The 15,299-nt window shown below is 46.9% G+C and overlaps 1 protein-coding gene across 1 annotated transcript in view; it reads right to left on the reverse strand.

Annotated features, from left to right (window-relative positions):
- TTC23L (tetratricopeptide repeat domain 23 like) overlaps window positions 1–15,299 on the reverse strand; it is a 114,128-nt gene that overhangs the window by 41,501 nt on the left and 57,328 nt on the right. Inside the window, exon 8 of the mRNA XM_029579026.1 lies at window positions 5,218–5,326. Within this exon, the coding sequence (XP_029434886.1) occupies window positions 5,218–5,326 (109 nt within the window). The remainder of the gene's footprint in view (window positions 1–5,217; window positions 5,327–15,299) is intronic.

Consider the following 15,299-nt stretch of genomic DNA (forward strand, 5'->3'; position numbering starts at 1 on the left):
CTAGAAAATGTACAGAGAAGGATGATGACCAAAATGATAAAAGGAAAGCAGAGTTGCTTACCTGTAATAGGTGTTCTCCGAGGATAGCAGGATGTCAGTCTTCACATATGGGTGACATCATTGGATGGAGCCCGGCACAGAAAACTTAAATCAAAGATTCTAGAATTCTGACTGAACCTCACTGAGAAAGAGCCAATGCAAGGGTCTGTAGCGCCCTTGGCAGACTAATTTAAGACCGCCCCCTGTTCCCCCAAACCCAGAGATGAATCTGCCCCTCTGACAGTGGTAGATATATAGAGTTTTGGTCTCCCTCTTATAGTTCTCTCTCTCTCTCAAATTGCATACACCATGTCACCCATGTCGTTCAAACCTAGCAAGTGCGCCACGACTGCTGTCACCCCCTTCTTTTACATTTTGAAAATGGTGCCTTCGTGTACCCCGGCAGCACCCCACCCACTGATGCCACCGTAGGTGACTACCTAGTCCCGCCTAAGGGTTGTGCCAGCCCTGCATTGAACATGCTCACACATGCATTATACCATTCATTCGTGTGGGGGCCCCTTCAGTCTTATAATATAGAATTCAAGAGAAGAAAATAATAAAAGAGAAGAAACACAAGTAGTGGAAACCCAACTCATGGGGTGATGGGCAGGTTTCGTGAGGACTGACATCCTGCTTCCTCGGAGTACACCTATTACAGATAATCAACGCTACTTTCTCTGAGGACAAGCAGGATGACAGTCCTCACACATGGGTGAATCTCTAGCTACAGACTGCACCCAACAGAAAAGGGGACCAACAAAACATCAATTAAGTGCCAACGGGCACAACAACAACTGGTTTTGTTGGTAACGGGGGGAGGCATCCTGAACTAAAAACACAAGTCTTGGCGCGAACAGAGTTTAGTTCTACACCTCAAACAAGTTCTGAAGGACAAATTGGCCAAACCTGCTGTTGCATTGGCCATCCCTATCCAAACATTAATGCAATGTGAAAGTGTGAAGAGAACTCCATGTCTCAGCTCTGCAGATCTCCTCCATGTGAACTTCTCACAAGTGAGCCACTGATGCTGCCATAGTTTCAACAGGGTGAGCCTTGATATGGCCCCCAAGATGCAATCCCGCCTGGATTTAACAGAAGGAGATGCAGTCTGCTAGCCAATTAGAAAGTGACTGTTCAACAACAGCGATGCCCAGTTTATTACTATCAAAAGAAACAAAAGGTTGGGTGGACTGTCTATGGGCTTCTGTCTGCTCCAGACAGAAGGCTAAGGATGTTTTTCAGTCCAAACTGTGCAGGGCTTGTTCACCTTGGTGTGAATGGGGCCTAGGAAAGAATGTTGCAGGACAATGGATTGGTTAAGATGGAAATCTGACACCACCTTAGGCAGGAACTTAGCATGCATATGTAAAACCTCCCTGGCATGGAAAAACTTAGTATAAGATGGATAAGTCACTAAGGCCTGGAGCTCGCTGACCCTGCATGCTGAAGTGACCGCCACCAAACATTTGACCTTTCAAGTCAGGTACTTCAGGTCACAGGTGTGCAGCAGCTCAAAGGGAGCTTTCAACAGCTGAGCTAACACCAAGTTGAGGTCCCAAGACCAGTGGAGTAGACACGGTTGGGCCGTGGCCCATCCAATTTGGGCTCAGGCTGCAGCAGACATTGGGCCTGCATATCCAGGGAAGAGGCCCGAGAGGCCGATGGTGGACCCCATCCCACTGACGGCCAAGAAGAGGAAGATGCCGCTGGTGGATCCCATCCCAATGCCTGAAGTTCCAAAAACCTTTAGACCAAACAAATTGCCACCAAAAAACTGCCACCAAAAAAACTAGCTTCCTAAGTTAATTGAACGGTGCCTCACACATCCCCCTGAGAACTAAATTAAGATTCTATGAAGGATATAGCTTCCACACAGGTGGTCGCAAATGCCTCACCCCTCTTAGGACCCACACCACATATAGATGGGAGGCCAGGGGGATCCCCTTCACCTTACCCCTAAGACAGCCTAAAGCTGCTACCTGCACCCAAAGAGAATTAAAGGCTAGTCCTTTAACAAGACCCTACTTCAGAAAGGACAATATCTGGGAAATTGAAGCGAGAGTAGATTGCATGCAGCCTGGATGCCCAAAGCAGAAACATAAAAAATCCTCTTGAGGTGAACCTCCAATTTTCAGTCCTGCAGATCTTTCAGCGCTGCGGACTTTGCTACTGGAATGGTTGTCTTCTTGGTCACAGCAGATACAGATGCATTCACCTTTGGAAATGTTAAAATGTTAAAAGATTGAGTGTATCCTCTGGTAAAGGGTACAATTTTGCCATCGCCCTTCTGACCTTCAGCCCAGTCTCTGGAGTGTTCCACTCTCTGATAACCAGCTTCTTCACCAACTTGTGAAGCGGAAAAGCCTTTGCCAGACCTCTCAATCCATCCATGATAGGATCTACACTTTCCAGGTCAGACTCTTCCTGTGGCACTTTAATACCAAGTTCTGAAAGCACACGTGGAATCAAGGGCCACAACTCCTCCTTTCTAAACAACCTGACCACCTTAGGGTCACCTTTGGCCACTGACACTTCCTCTGGCACCTTCTCCAGACCAGGCATCTCTGAATTGGAATCTGGAACTATCTGCCAGCTCCTCAGAATCCTCAGAGTCCTGCAACTCCTCCAAAGGACTGCGTGGCTGCCCAGTCAGGCCAAGAATTCTTCGGATCCTTTCAGACCCTTTTGTCTCAGCCACTTTGGGCATCTTCATAGACCGTATATATCTTTGAAGCCGATCTTTGGGTTGAGAGCGCTTCTCCCTTCTAGCATTCCTGGCCAAATATGCCCTATGCATCAGGACAAAATCTGACAAGAAAGAGAGGGAGTCATCTGAATCTTCTCCCAGACTTGGCTCCTCCTTTTCAGAGGCTTCCTGAGTCCCCACATGATCATTAACAGCTGGAGATAAGGGATGAGAGGAATCCTCCGCTTCCTCTGGAGCTTCCCTTACAGCTGTCATAGAGGCCAAGATGGCCACCATTCCTGCACTGATGGGGGAAGGGATCTGCAGCTGCCTCCAACATTCTCGACACATTTCTAGCAGCCGACTCCAAGCCTGTGCTCTTAGAACTGCCCTCTTCCCCAGAGACACATCGAGCACATATATAATCCTTATTGAGATGTGCGCATGGCTCCCCACACGTTCGCTTCTTCTCTGGTGCCATTAACACGTGCTGAAAATGATCAGCGCGGCGGTCTGCCTTGCCAAGGCCCCCTTGCAATGAAAACGCTAGCACCTTGCCTGTTGCGCAGCCCCCACACAAAGACCATTGCCTTCAGAGCCCCTACCCTCTACAGTCGACAGAAGCCTGTTCAATTTTTTTTTTTTTTTTTTACAAACTTTATTTAAAGAAATAAAGTAAAAAATTACTTCCCTGAAGACTGCAGAGCTGAACACTGAATCCTCTGGGTTCTTGGGCTCCTGGGGAGAAGGAGGGATCTGGCCCACCAGATATCCTAACACCCCCACTGTCCGGGCATGAGCCTACTCAAAGGTCACCCACCCCCTAGTCACCCGCCTCAACTGGGGAGGAGGGGGGAGCCCCACTGGGTACCTAACAACCCACTGTGAAGACTTCCTTCACTGTACTTCTTCCTTGTTTAATTCCTTTTTTTTTTCACCGCAGACTGTAGGTTTTACACTTCTACCATCTGCTGTTGACAGAGAAATACTGAGGGACTACAGGTGGCACACTAGGTTACATTATTAAATTCAAAACAACATAAAGTTTATACAACGCTGATACCATGTAGTCTCATGGAACTAACCAGAGTAAACCTCTTATAAAATGGCGGGCTTGAACTTTGATAGCCCTGACAGCCACTGGAATAATTGTGCGGTCACCAATCTGATAACAGACCGTCACGCTGCTATAATCATTGGTTTCTCTGGTGTTGGTTTTACAATTTTTTCATTTTTTAAAGAATTTTTTATCTTTTAGTATGGTCAACTTTTAGGGCAGTAAAGTAACACTTATCGTAGCAATAGGTGCAGCGGGGATATCAGGCTGGCGCTGGCCCGACCCGGCTCGTGTTTCTGACAGCTTCTTCAGGGGCCGAGAAATGCCTTTTTTGCCAATTGATTCCCGAATCTGCCCAGCAAACAATTCTGCTACTCGGCTGCCATTTTATATGAGGTTTACTCTGGTTAGTTCCATGAGACAAATGGTATCAGCGTTGTATAAACTTGATGTTGTTTTGAATTTAATAGTACAAGAATACATCATATAAATACAGTCTTTTATCATTAGTGTTAAATACACTAGGTTACATGGCAGTGCCAGTAAAGCTTTTCTTTTCTGTCTCATCTGTTGGCAGGGAGTCAAAACCCAGGAGTCTGGACTGATCTGGGGTATGAACAGGAAAGGGAATGATTACCCTTTCTAATAGCACCAGGACTAGGTAGCACATTTAAAACAAACTGGAGAAAGTATTTTTTTTTTATTCAGTGCATAATTAAACTGTGGAGTTTGTTGTTAGAGGATGTGGTGAAAGCAGTTAGCATAGCTGTGTTTGAAAAGGTCTAAACAAGTCTGTGGAGGAAAGGTTCATAAACTACTATTAGTCATGTAGACTTGGGAAAGCCACTATTTATCAGTGGTTATGTGAAAAGCAGTTATTGGATCTATTCTTTAGGATCCTTTTGGGTGCTTGTGATGTGAATTTGGCCACTGTCAAAGGCAGAATGTTGGGTTTGATGGACCTTTAGTCTGACCCAGTGCAGCACTTCTCAATGAGTTCTCAAAGCTAAACATTTAAAGCAAATATGTTCGTTAACACAGCAGCAAACACCACAAAATGTAAACCTAACCATTATTATAGCTATAGTTAAACAACAGTTTTCAGAATTATCACTGTTTTGTTTTTTAATAGGTTTGCATCTTATTTTTGTTCTGTGTGAGCACTATACTTTATTCTGAACCTGCAATGGAGTTTCTTCCTGCATCTGCAGTTCAGGGGGTAGGCCTAACTTGAACCAAGCATTGCAGAGTGGCTATACTTCTGCTGCGTTGTCCTGATGAAAATCCTGTTTCAGGGATTGAAACATTAGCTATATTGACTTTCCTCTTTATTCATATTTGACCTCACAGAGTTCTGTACCAGTGTCTTTTATTCTTATTTTCATTGATTGTAATGTGCAATACTTGTTTTACACAAAACATGATTACTTACGAACGTGTTGAAATATTTCTGAGGCAGAGTGAGCTCTAGCCAGCAACAGCCCTGTCCGAGCAGCTTCAACACTATCCTTCTTGTATAGGGCTACAGAAATTGAATGAGCCTAAAATGACAATAGAAAAGTTGAAAAGTATTTGTCTAATACAGGTGAAGTTAGTTGAACTGCCTACCTCTAAAACTACAACACTGACACAATGCTTATTGGTTTGGAAAAAACACTGATCGTGCATGCATGGGCATAGTGTCCATAGTGCACAGTGGTGCACAGGCACCACCAACTCTCAAAAGGAGTGTGCCGTGCACCACAAACTAGAAACATTAACCCCATGGTGGTGAAGATGATCTGCGATGCAAGACCACTAAGGAGATCATCCTCGTGGCAGCGAAGAAAGCATGCAATTGAAGGCCACCATGGGAGTCCATACCATTGGCAGTAAAGAAAGCCCGCGATGCAAGACCACCGAGGGGGCTCATTCCCATGGCAGTGAAGACGACCCATGTAAAGGGGGTACTGACAGTTAATAAATTAAAAATAAAATGACTGTGCAGGAAAATGCTCAGAGGAGGAGGAAGGCTGCGGTTCTGTGAGGAGCCTGCATTGCGTGAAGAAGAAAAAGAGAGAGCGTGGTGGGAGCAAGGAACAGGCCAAGGAAGGGGAGTAAGCTGGTGACAGGCCTTCCCCTCAGCATCAGGCTACAGCAGGAACAGTGACAGAGAGCACGATGTGAGGAGGGGCTGCTGATGAAGCTGACCTTTCCCCACTGCGGCAGGGGAAGGAGACAGGAACAGCGGCTCTCAACTGCGATGCCAGGCCTGCTGTGATGCAGAGAGAGAGGGAAGGGCCTTGTCAGCTGGAAGCAGGCCCTTCTGTTGCCTACTTCAGTGTTTCCAGACAGATGAAGCAGGGCAGCAGTGGTGACTAGAGCCGTGATACCGACAGGCATCAAAACAAAGATGAGAAGAGGGGCCCACAAGGAAACCAATGTCAGGCCATCCCCAGCATTCCATGCCCTCCCCACTATGCCTATATGCAGCACTGGGAAGAGCAGAAAAAGGTGAGCAGTGATGAGGCCAGAGCAGCAGTGATTGCCCTCATTCAACACTGCCAAGGTTTAAAAAAAAAAAAAAAGGAAAATGAGCAGCAAATAGCAATGGTGCCATGAAAAAGCCCTGATGCGAAAAACACAGTCATCATTGATGATATTAAGTCCTTGGGGAAAGTTTGTCTTCTTCAACAGCCCCTCCTCATATTGTACTCTCCATTACTGTTCCTGGTGTGGCATGATGCTGAGGGAAAGCCTGTCACCGGCTTATTCCACTTGATTGGTTTGCTCCTTACTCCCGCATTGCTCTCTCTTCTTCGTGGCATGGAGGCCGGCTCTCGACACTGGGCCTTGATGCCAGGAATGCAGTCCAGAGGCTAGGTCCTGATGCCTGGGCCTTAGCCCAGAGTCAGGCCCAGGCCCAGAGCCCAGGGTTTGGAGTCTTCTGTCATGTTTCTTAAAATGATATCCACTAGGGAGGAGCCAGAGTTAATTTATTCAATTAACTGCCATACATCAAAATGGCACCCTCTGCTGAGGAGAATGTGCCAGAGTTAATTTACTCTGGCGCATCTCCAGCGGATGGCATCATTTCAAGAAAGAGACAGAAGAAAGAAGACAGAAGACTGGGCCCTGGCTGCAACCAAGGCCTCAGTGTCCAGCCTTGGTCGAGGTGCCAGGATCAGGTCTCCAAGCCTGGGCCTTGTGTAGAGCCTGGGCCGAGGTTGCAGCGACCTACTGTGGCCTAGACCTATGCATAGTCAAGGCTTCACCCTCAGCCTAAGTCTCGCCAGTGGGTCCCCATAGGACCAGGTAAGTGGTGGCTGAGAAAGATCCTGGCCCCAGCATTTTTATGCGTGGGAGGGATGGATGGTGGGGACAATAAGCCGCAGGAGGCCCTGTTTCTTTTTTTTTTCCATTTTTGGGGTGGGGGGGGGGTTGGGTTTTTTGGTTTTTTTTAATATTTATGGTTTGTTTTTTTTTATTAAAGAAACAAAATAAACATTAAACGAATCAAAATTTATAGGAAAACACCCCTCCCAAAATTGAACCAAAAAAACAAATTATTTTACTTCTGCACACCCTTAGTTGTTTAGCTGCTTTGCTATCATTACGCTTCTAAGAAACCAAGATAATAATAGCTTATTCCCCTTTTCTCGGTAATATATCCATCTGCTACAAAATAGTGAGCATCGTATGATGTAAACTCACAAACATGGCAACCATGTTTATGGATCATACATGAACAAATAATCCTGAGCTTACAATGTTTTCAGGGACTAAGATGAATATGTTGCAGTGACATCTTGGTGCCATCCAACAAGTAAAATACCTTTTTAAAATTTTGCAAGTTTTTGGCTTATCAGCATAATTTAGCCTGGATTCCATTTCCTGCATTATATTTTAGTTATTTTTCACTTATAACTGTAATTAACTCTATCAGACCTCTGCAAGTATTCCTACACTTTACAGCTCAAACACTGGATGCCTAAACTTCTCAGCTAAGATTAGGCATATGTGTAAGAAATGTTAAAATAAAGTTGTAAAAAGAAGGAAAAGACAAGGTAAAATGTTTCTGTTATTGCTAGAGAAAAGTCATTAAGAGCCAGATCTACTAAGCCTTTTTCCACAGTCACTATAAAGATGTACCAATCCATCTTCAATATGAATTTGGTGGAATATAAAATGGATTAAATAAATACATAAAACAGTTCTGATTCACTAAGGCAGGGCTTCCTAAACTTATCATAGGGACCCCACAGCCTGTTGGGTTGTCAGGATATTCACAATGAATATGCCTGAGATATAGTTGCATGTCAGGAAGGCTAAGTATATACAAATTTATCTCATGTATCTTCATTGTGGACATCCTGAAAAACTGGCTGGTTGTGGGGCCTCCAGGACAGCTTTGGGAAGCCCTGCACTATGGTTTTTCTCCCATTCTGACACTATGGGAAAAAAAAATGTTGTAATTGTAATTCTTGTTTGTATTGATTACTATGTATCACTAGTTGTACTGAATGAAGGAAGTTTTGTAGGGGCAATAGTGTGCATGGATTTAATGGTACGAATGTGCAAGGAGTAAGTTGGATAAATATTTCACTATATGTTATATGTTACAAAAAGGGTATTTATATGTTATGTTTTAGAAAAGGGACATTGAACTCTTGTATGACACTAAGTGCTATTTGTAATAGTAATTTTAAAACTACATTCAAGGTTTATAAACATTTTTTTGTGAAACACATGTGATTCCTTCATGTTCTATATAAAAAAAATGTAGAACATCTGGCCCAAAAGGGGGAAAAACCTTTAGCAGGTGTGACCCTAAATGCTGATGCTGTTGGTTCCTTACATCAGAAGTGGACAACTCCAGTCCTCGACGGTCCCTATTCAGTCAAGCATGAGACATATTTTATTGCATACTGTTAACTGTATGCAAACTGTTCATGCATATGTATTAAGGCAGTGGTCCTGGAGGACCCCCCAGCCACTCAGGTTTTCAGGATATCCACAATGAATATTGCATGTGGGAGATTTGCATTCACTGCCTCCATAGCATGCAAATTTATCTCATGCATATTCATTATGGATATCCTGAAAACCTCCAGGACAGGTTTGGGAACCTTTGGTATTAGGGTTATTTTGAATAAAGGATCAGTTCAGGGCACTTGAGGATTGGATTTGCCACCCCTGCATTAGATCCATTGTATTAAATAACTTGTAATTACCAACTTCCAGTGATGCCTTGCACCTGACCGGATGTGAGTTAGAGCTGTTCTGGGAGATTCACCTAGAATAGGCATTTATGAACCTTCCTTTCTGGATATTTGGCCAGAAAAAAACAATTTTTTTTCTTGGACAGCCATATGAACAAATTCATGGTCCTCAAAATTAAGGGAAATGAGCATGAAATTGAGCTAAATGACAAGCAGCAAGGTTAAGAATGTCTCACAGGACAGCAGGATGTTAGTCCTCACATATGGGTGACATCACAGGATGGAGCCCAATCACGGAACACTTTTGTCAAAGTTTCCAGAACTTTGACTGGTCCCTACTGGGCATGCCCAGCATGGCACTAACCCTGCAGCCAGCAGGGGTCCCCCTTCAGTCTTGTTAAAAAGCTACAGGTAGGGCCAAAAAAATAGAATAAGAAAACATTAAAACCCAACACCGCGGGGCGGCAGGTGGGTTTCATGAGGACTAACATCCTGCTGTCCTGTGAGAACACCTGTTACAGGTAAGCAACATTTGCTTTCTCACAGGTCAAGCAGGATGGTAGTCCTCACATATGGGTGAGTACGGAGCTGAGGATGTCCGAGCATGCACCAAATGTACGCAGGCGTGCAAGGCACTAGGCCTGGGATGAAATTTGGGTGAGGGCATCCTGAACCCTACTGGGCAGGCGGAAGGGTGTTGGTACGTCACATTGTAAATAGGTTGCGCATAACAGACTGGCCAAAGATGGAATCCTGTCTTCCAGCTTTCTCTAAGCAGAAACAAATCCAGGTGGCAGCTCTGCAAATGTCAGGAAGCCGCACCGAGCGTAGGTGCGCTACTGAAGTCGCCATGGCCCTCACAGAGTGTGCTTTAACACGGTTTTGAAGTGGAATGCCCGCTTGCTGATAGCAAAAGGATATGCAGTCCGCCAACTAGGAAGAGGTCTGCTTACCCACAGGCTGCCCCAATTTGATGGAATGGAAAGAGACAAACAATTGAGTGCTTTTCCTGTGGGCAGCTGTACGGTCTAGGTAGAACGCTAGAGCCCGTTTACAGTCAAGAGTTTGCAGAGCCTGCTCTCTTGAATTGGAATGGGGCCTGGGAAAAAAGGTAGGTAGTACAATGGCCTGATTGAGATGAAACTCCGATACTACCTTAGGCAAGAACTTAGGGTGAGTTCGGAGTACTGCCTGGTCCTGCAGAAGTTTATTGTAAGGCAGGTAGGTAACTAGAGCCTGTAACTCACTAACTCTGCGAGCTGAAGTGATTGCCAAAAGGAAAATCACTTTCCATGTGAGACAGCGAACGTCACAGGATTGAAGAGGATCGAATGGTAGTTTCATGAGCAGACCCAAACTAGGTTGAGGTCCCAAGAAGGGGCCAGAGGACGCAGAGGAGGCTTGAGGTGAAGCAAGCCCTTCAAAAAATGTGTTACAAGGGGTTGTACTGATATAGGAACATCCCCGACACCTTTATGGAAGGCGGCTACCACACTGACATGCATTCTGATGGAGAAAGTTTTTTAGACCTGACTCTGACAAATGCCAAAGATAGTCCAGAAACTTGGTGATTGGACAGGTAAAGGAGTCAAGGGATTGAGAAGAGCATCATGATGTGAACCTGGTCCATTTGTAAGAATAAGATTTCCTCGTGGAAGGCTTCCGTGTAGCAATCAGGACACGGGAAACTGGCTCAGAAAGGTTAAGTGGTTGAAGGATTAACCTTTCAACATCCATGCCGTCAGGGACAAGGCCTCAAGACTGGGGCGGCGTAGGCACCCATTGTTTTGAGTGATTAGAAGCGGGTCCTTTCCCAAGGGAATGTGGCTGCGAATGGAGAGATCCTGAAGTATTGGAAACCACACTTGGCGCGGCCAGTGGGGTGCTATCAGGATCATGGTTCCCTTGTCCTGATGTAACTTCACGAGAGTCTTCGAGAAAAGTGGAAGGAATGCATATAGGAGACCAGTTGCCCATGATAGGGAGAATGCGTCTCTTGGCTGATAGTGTTGGCTGCGAGTGAGAGAGCAGAAGTTGTCAGCTTTGCAATTTTGAGGTGATGCAAAGAGGTCTATTTGAGGATAACCCCATTGGTGGAAGATCGAGTTCGCTACTGAGGGGTTGAGAGACCACTTGTGCGGTTGAAAAGTGCGACTCAGCTTGTCTGCCAACACATTGTCCGCTCCCGGCAAGTAGGTGGCCCTGAGGTACATTGAGTGGGAGAGGGCCTCCGCCCATATCTGCGCAGCTTCCTGGCACAGAAGGTAGGAGCCCGTCCCTCCCTGTTTGTTGATGTACCACATGGCCACCTGGTTGTCCATCTGGATCAGGATGACTTGAAATACCCTGAGAGCATATCTGATTGCTCGCAGCTCCAGGAAATTTATTTGGTGTTTGGCTTCTTCTGGAAACCAAGATCCTTGTGTCTGCAGATTGGCCACGTGGGCTCCCCAGCTGAGGTTGGAAGCATCGGTGGTGAGAGTTATTTGAGAGCCTGGAGCCTGGAAGGGCAAACCCTGGAGGAGACTGACCTGATTTCTCCACCAGGCGAGAGACTGACGGAGTGAGTCGGCTTTGTGGACAATGGTCGACAGGGGCTGAATGGATTGAGTCCATTGTGATCTTAGAGTCCACTGCATGACCCTCATGGCCAAGCAGGCCATTGGGGTGACCTGAACTGAGGACGCCATGTGTCCCAGGAGGATGAGAAAGCGGTGTGCCGTCGTGGAGTGTTGAGACTGCAGCTGGTGTGCAAGAGACACAAGAGTGAGAGCTCGCTGTCGAGGCAGAAAAGCCTTTGCCTGCAAGGTGTCCAAGTCTGCCCAATGAACGATAACGTTTGAGATGGGACTAAGTAGGATTTTCGTAGTTGACGAGAAATCCGAGAGAAATTAGAGTGTGTAGAGTAAGATGTAGGGATGACAGAGCAGCTTGCTGAGTGGAAGCCCTGATTAACCAATCGTCTAGATAGGGGTAGAAGTGAACACCTTGAGTTCTGAGGAAGGCTGCAACTACAAGAGGCATTTTACATAAGAACATAAGAACATGCCATACTGGGTCAGACCAAGGGTCCATCAAGCCCAGCATCCTGTTTCCAACAGTGGCCAATCCAGGCCATAAGAACCTGGCAAGTACCCAAAAACTAAGTCTATTCCATGTTACCGTTGCTAGTAATAGAGGTGGCTATTTTCTAAGCCAACTTAATTAATAGCAGGTAATGGACTTCTCCTCCAAGAACGTATTCAATCCTTTTTTAAACACAGCTATACTAACTGCACTAACCACATCTTCTGGCAACAAATTCCAGAGTTTAATTGTGCGTTGAGTGAAAAAGAACTTTCTCCGATTAGTTTTAAATGTGCCACATGCTAACTTCATGGAGTGCCCCCTAGTCTTTCTATTATCCGAAAGAATGAAGACTCGTGGTGCAGACGCGAGGCCGAACGGAAGCACCCGATACCGATAGCGCCCGGGGCCCACCAGAAACCCCAGGAATTCGCGATGAGAAGGAATTATCGCGATATGAGTGTATGCGTCCTGGAGGCCCAGAGAGCAGAGCTAGTCTCCTCTTTGCAGAAGAGGAAGAAGAAAGCCCAAGGTTACCATCTTGAACTTCCCCCGCCGGAGGTACTTTTGAGGGCACGTAGATCCAGAATTGGATGAACGCCTCCTGATTTTTTGGGGATTAGAAAGTACCGGGAATAGAACCTTAGGCCTTGTTGAGAGTATGGCACTGGTTCTATTGCTCTGGACTGGAGGAGGAGGGAGACCTCCTGCTCCAGGAGTAGCGAGTGGTTGGCTGTTCTCCATGTCGGTAGAGGTGGGGAGTCCGTGAGCAATTATCGTCAGGATCCACTGGTCTGAGGTGATTGAGTGCCACCTGTTGTTGAAATGGCACAATCAACCTCCCACTGGTATGTGAGGCAACGGAAGCTGGCTGCTGCTCTCTATGCAGGAGTCAAAAACTGGAAGCAGGGCCCGACTGAGGAGCTGCTTGCGGTTTTTGTTTTTGTGTCTGACAAGACTGGGCTTTTTGGAACGGTCTCGTAGAACGGGTTCTATTTGGTGGCGGGTAGGACTTCTTCAGGCGGAAGAATGACTTCTTAGAGTCCTTCCGAAAAGGCTGTTTTGAAGAGTACTCAGAAGGCATCAGAGATGTCTCAGGGTCTCATGATGGTCCTTGAGTTCCGCCACTGTCCATTGAATTTGCTTGCCAAACAGATTGTCTCCTACACAGGGCAGGTTGGACAATCTGTCCTGAACTTCAGGGCGAAGGTCGGAAGACTTGAGCCAGGCCCATCGTCTTGCCGAAATAGCAGCTGCAGATACCCTGGTGGCAGTGTCAAAGATATCGTAAGATGATCTGATCTCATGCTTGTCTGCCTCAAAATCCTTGTTTACTAGGGTTTGGAGTTGCTCTTGAAATTGCTGAGGCAGGGAGTCTGTTAAGTCTTGTATCTGCTTAAATAAGACCCTGTTGTATTGGGTCATATAGAGCTGATAAGAGGCAATTCTGGAGATGAGCATTGATCCCTGGAAAACATGGCGACCAATGGCATCTAGAAATGTCTGTTCCTTGCCTGGGGGAAAGGAAGTGTGAGGTTTTGATCTCCTTGCTCTTTTCTGGGCAGATTCGACAATCACAGATTGGTGATCCAATTGAGATTTGCGAAAGCCTGAAGCTGACTGAACGAGATAGGTCATGTCAGCTTTTCTGTGGACTGGAGCAACAGAGCCAGGATGTTCCCAGTTCTTTTTGAGGAGATCTAGAAGAACCTGGTAGATAAAGATGGAGGTTATTTCCATCTCTATCTACCAGGAGCATCCAGGAATTGCAAGAGCTCCATCATTTGATGCCTGTCATCTTGTTCAGTCTGCAATTGGAAGGGTATCAATTCAGACATTTCCTTCACAAAATTTATGAAGGAAAGGTCCTCTGGAGGAGAACGCTTTCTACTTTCGGTAGGTGAAGGTGGTGAAGGCAAACCATCGGTGTCATCAGTCCAGGTGTCATAGGGATCAGCACCTGCTCCTCTAGGGACTGGTCTCCAAGAAGAACTGGACCGGATGGTTCAGGAGGCCATCGACAAGGAATGCATCGACTCCAGGTTCCTGGTCGAGGCTCGAAGGAATAACTGGAGGCACCGATGAGGGTGTCAAAGGCACCGGTGCAGGCATCGAGGGCATCGATGGATGACTCGGTGGTGCCGATGGATGGATCGGTGGCACCGGACGTATCGGCATCGGCAGAACTCCCGAAGGAGGGATGCGGAACGGTGTTTCTCCTCCCGATGACAAAGCAAGCGGGGAGGGCACCGGAGCCATCGGTGACCCGGGGTCCATCGGTGGAAAAGCGGCCATAAGCGCTTCCATCCTCGAGAGCAGTGGTGCCAACTCTGCTGGAATCGGGTCAGTGGTCGGTTCCGCAATCGGCATCGGTGTTGGTGCCGGAGGAACCTGGAGTCTTTGCATCGCTTTGTCGATGGCCTCCTGAACCATCCGGTCCAGTTCTTCTCGGAGACCTGGAGCAAGCAGCCCCGGCTCCGGAACAGAAGAAGGAGGCAGCGGCATAGCCGGAGGGACCACCTTTAAAGGCGGAGTCGCAGCTCCCGATACCCTGTCGGGTGAGGGCTGCCTCGGTGACCCAGTTGCCGAAAAGGTCGGTGCCTTTTCTTGACGGGGGTTTTTTGACGGGGGCTCAGATGATGGCGAGGTCGATGATTTCGCTCCCTCGATGGTCCGAGACTTTCAGTGCCAGTGGCGATGTTTATCTCTACGATCCCCTCAGTCCTGAGGGGGAGTAGAGGGTGACAAAGGCCGAGAAGTCGTCGATGCCGGATGGTCACCGGCCGGAGGTCGATGCTGGCGCGAAGTTGACGATGCCGGTTCTGATGACGTCGATGCAATGGATGGCATTGGGGTTTGAGCATGGAAGAGAAGTTCCATCTTCTCCATTCTAGCCTTGCGACGTTTTGGTGTCATGAGGGTACATTTGGTGCAGGTTAGGACAGCGTGCTCACTTCCGAGACACATTATACAGACTTTGTGAGGGTCTGTGATGGACATGATGCGATTACAGTCCGGGCACCGGCGGAACCCCGATGCCATGGCCATGAAAGAATTGAGCCACGGTACGGTCGACGGCCAGTAGGCCGCGAGGGTCAAACTTGACGGTAATCGACGGAAAATGGGTAAAACACTTACCGGAGTACTGCGGCTTGAAAAAGTTGAAGGAGGGACCCTTGTGGGGTAAATTAAATTTTAGTAATTCCGTGAGGAAAATTCCTGTCGGGAATCTCTGCAGAGCTCCTTA

The sequence above is a fragment of the Rhinatrema bivittatum genome, chromosome 1 (genome assembly GCF_901001135.1).
Source record: "Rhinatrema bivittatum chromosome 1, aRhiBiv1.1, whole genome shotgun sequence".
Taxonomy (NCBI): domain Eukaryota; kingdom Metazoa; phylum Chordata; class Amphibia; order Gymnophiona; family Rhinatrematidae; genus Rhinatrema; species Rhinatrema bivittatum.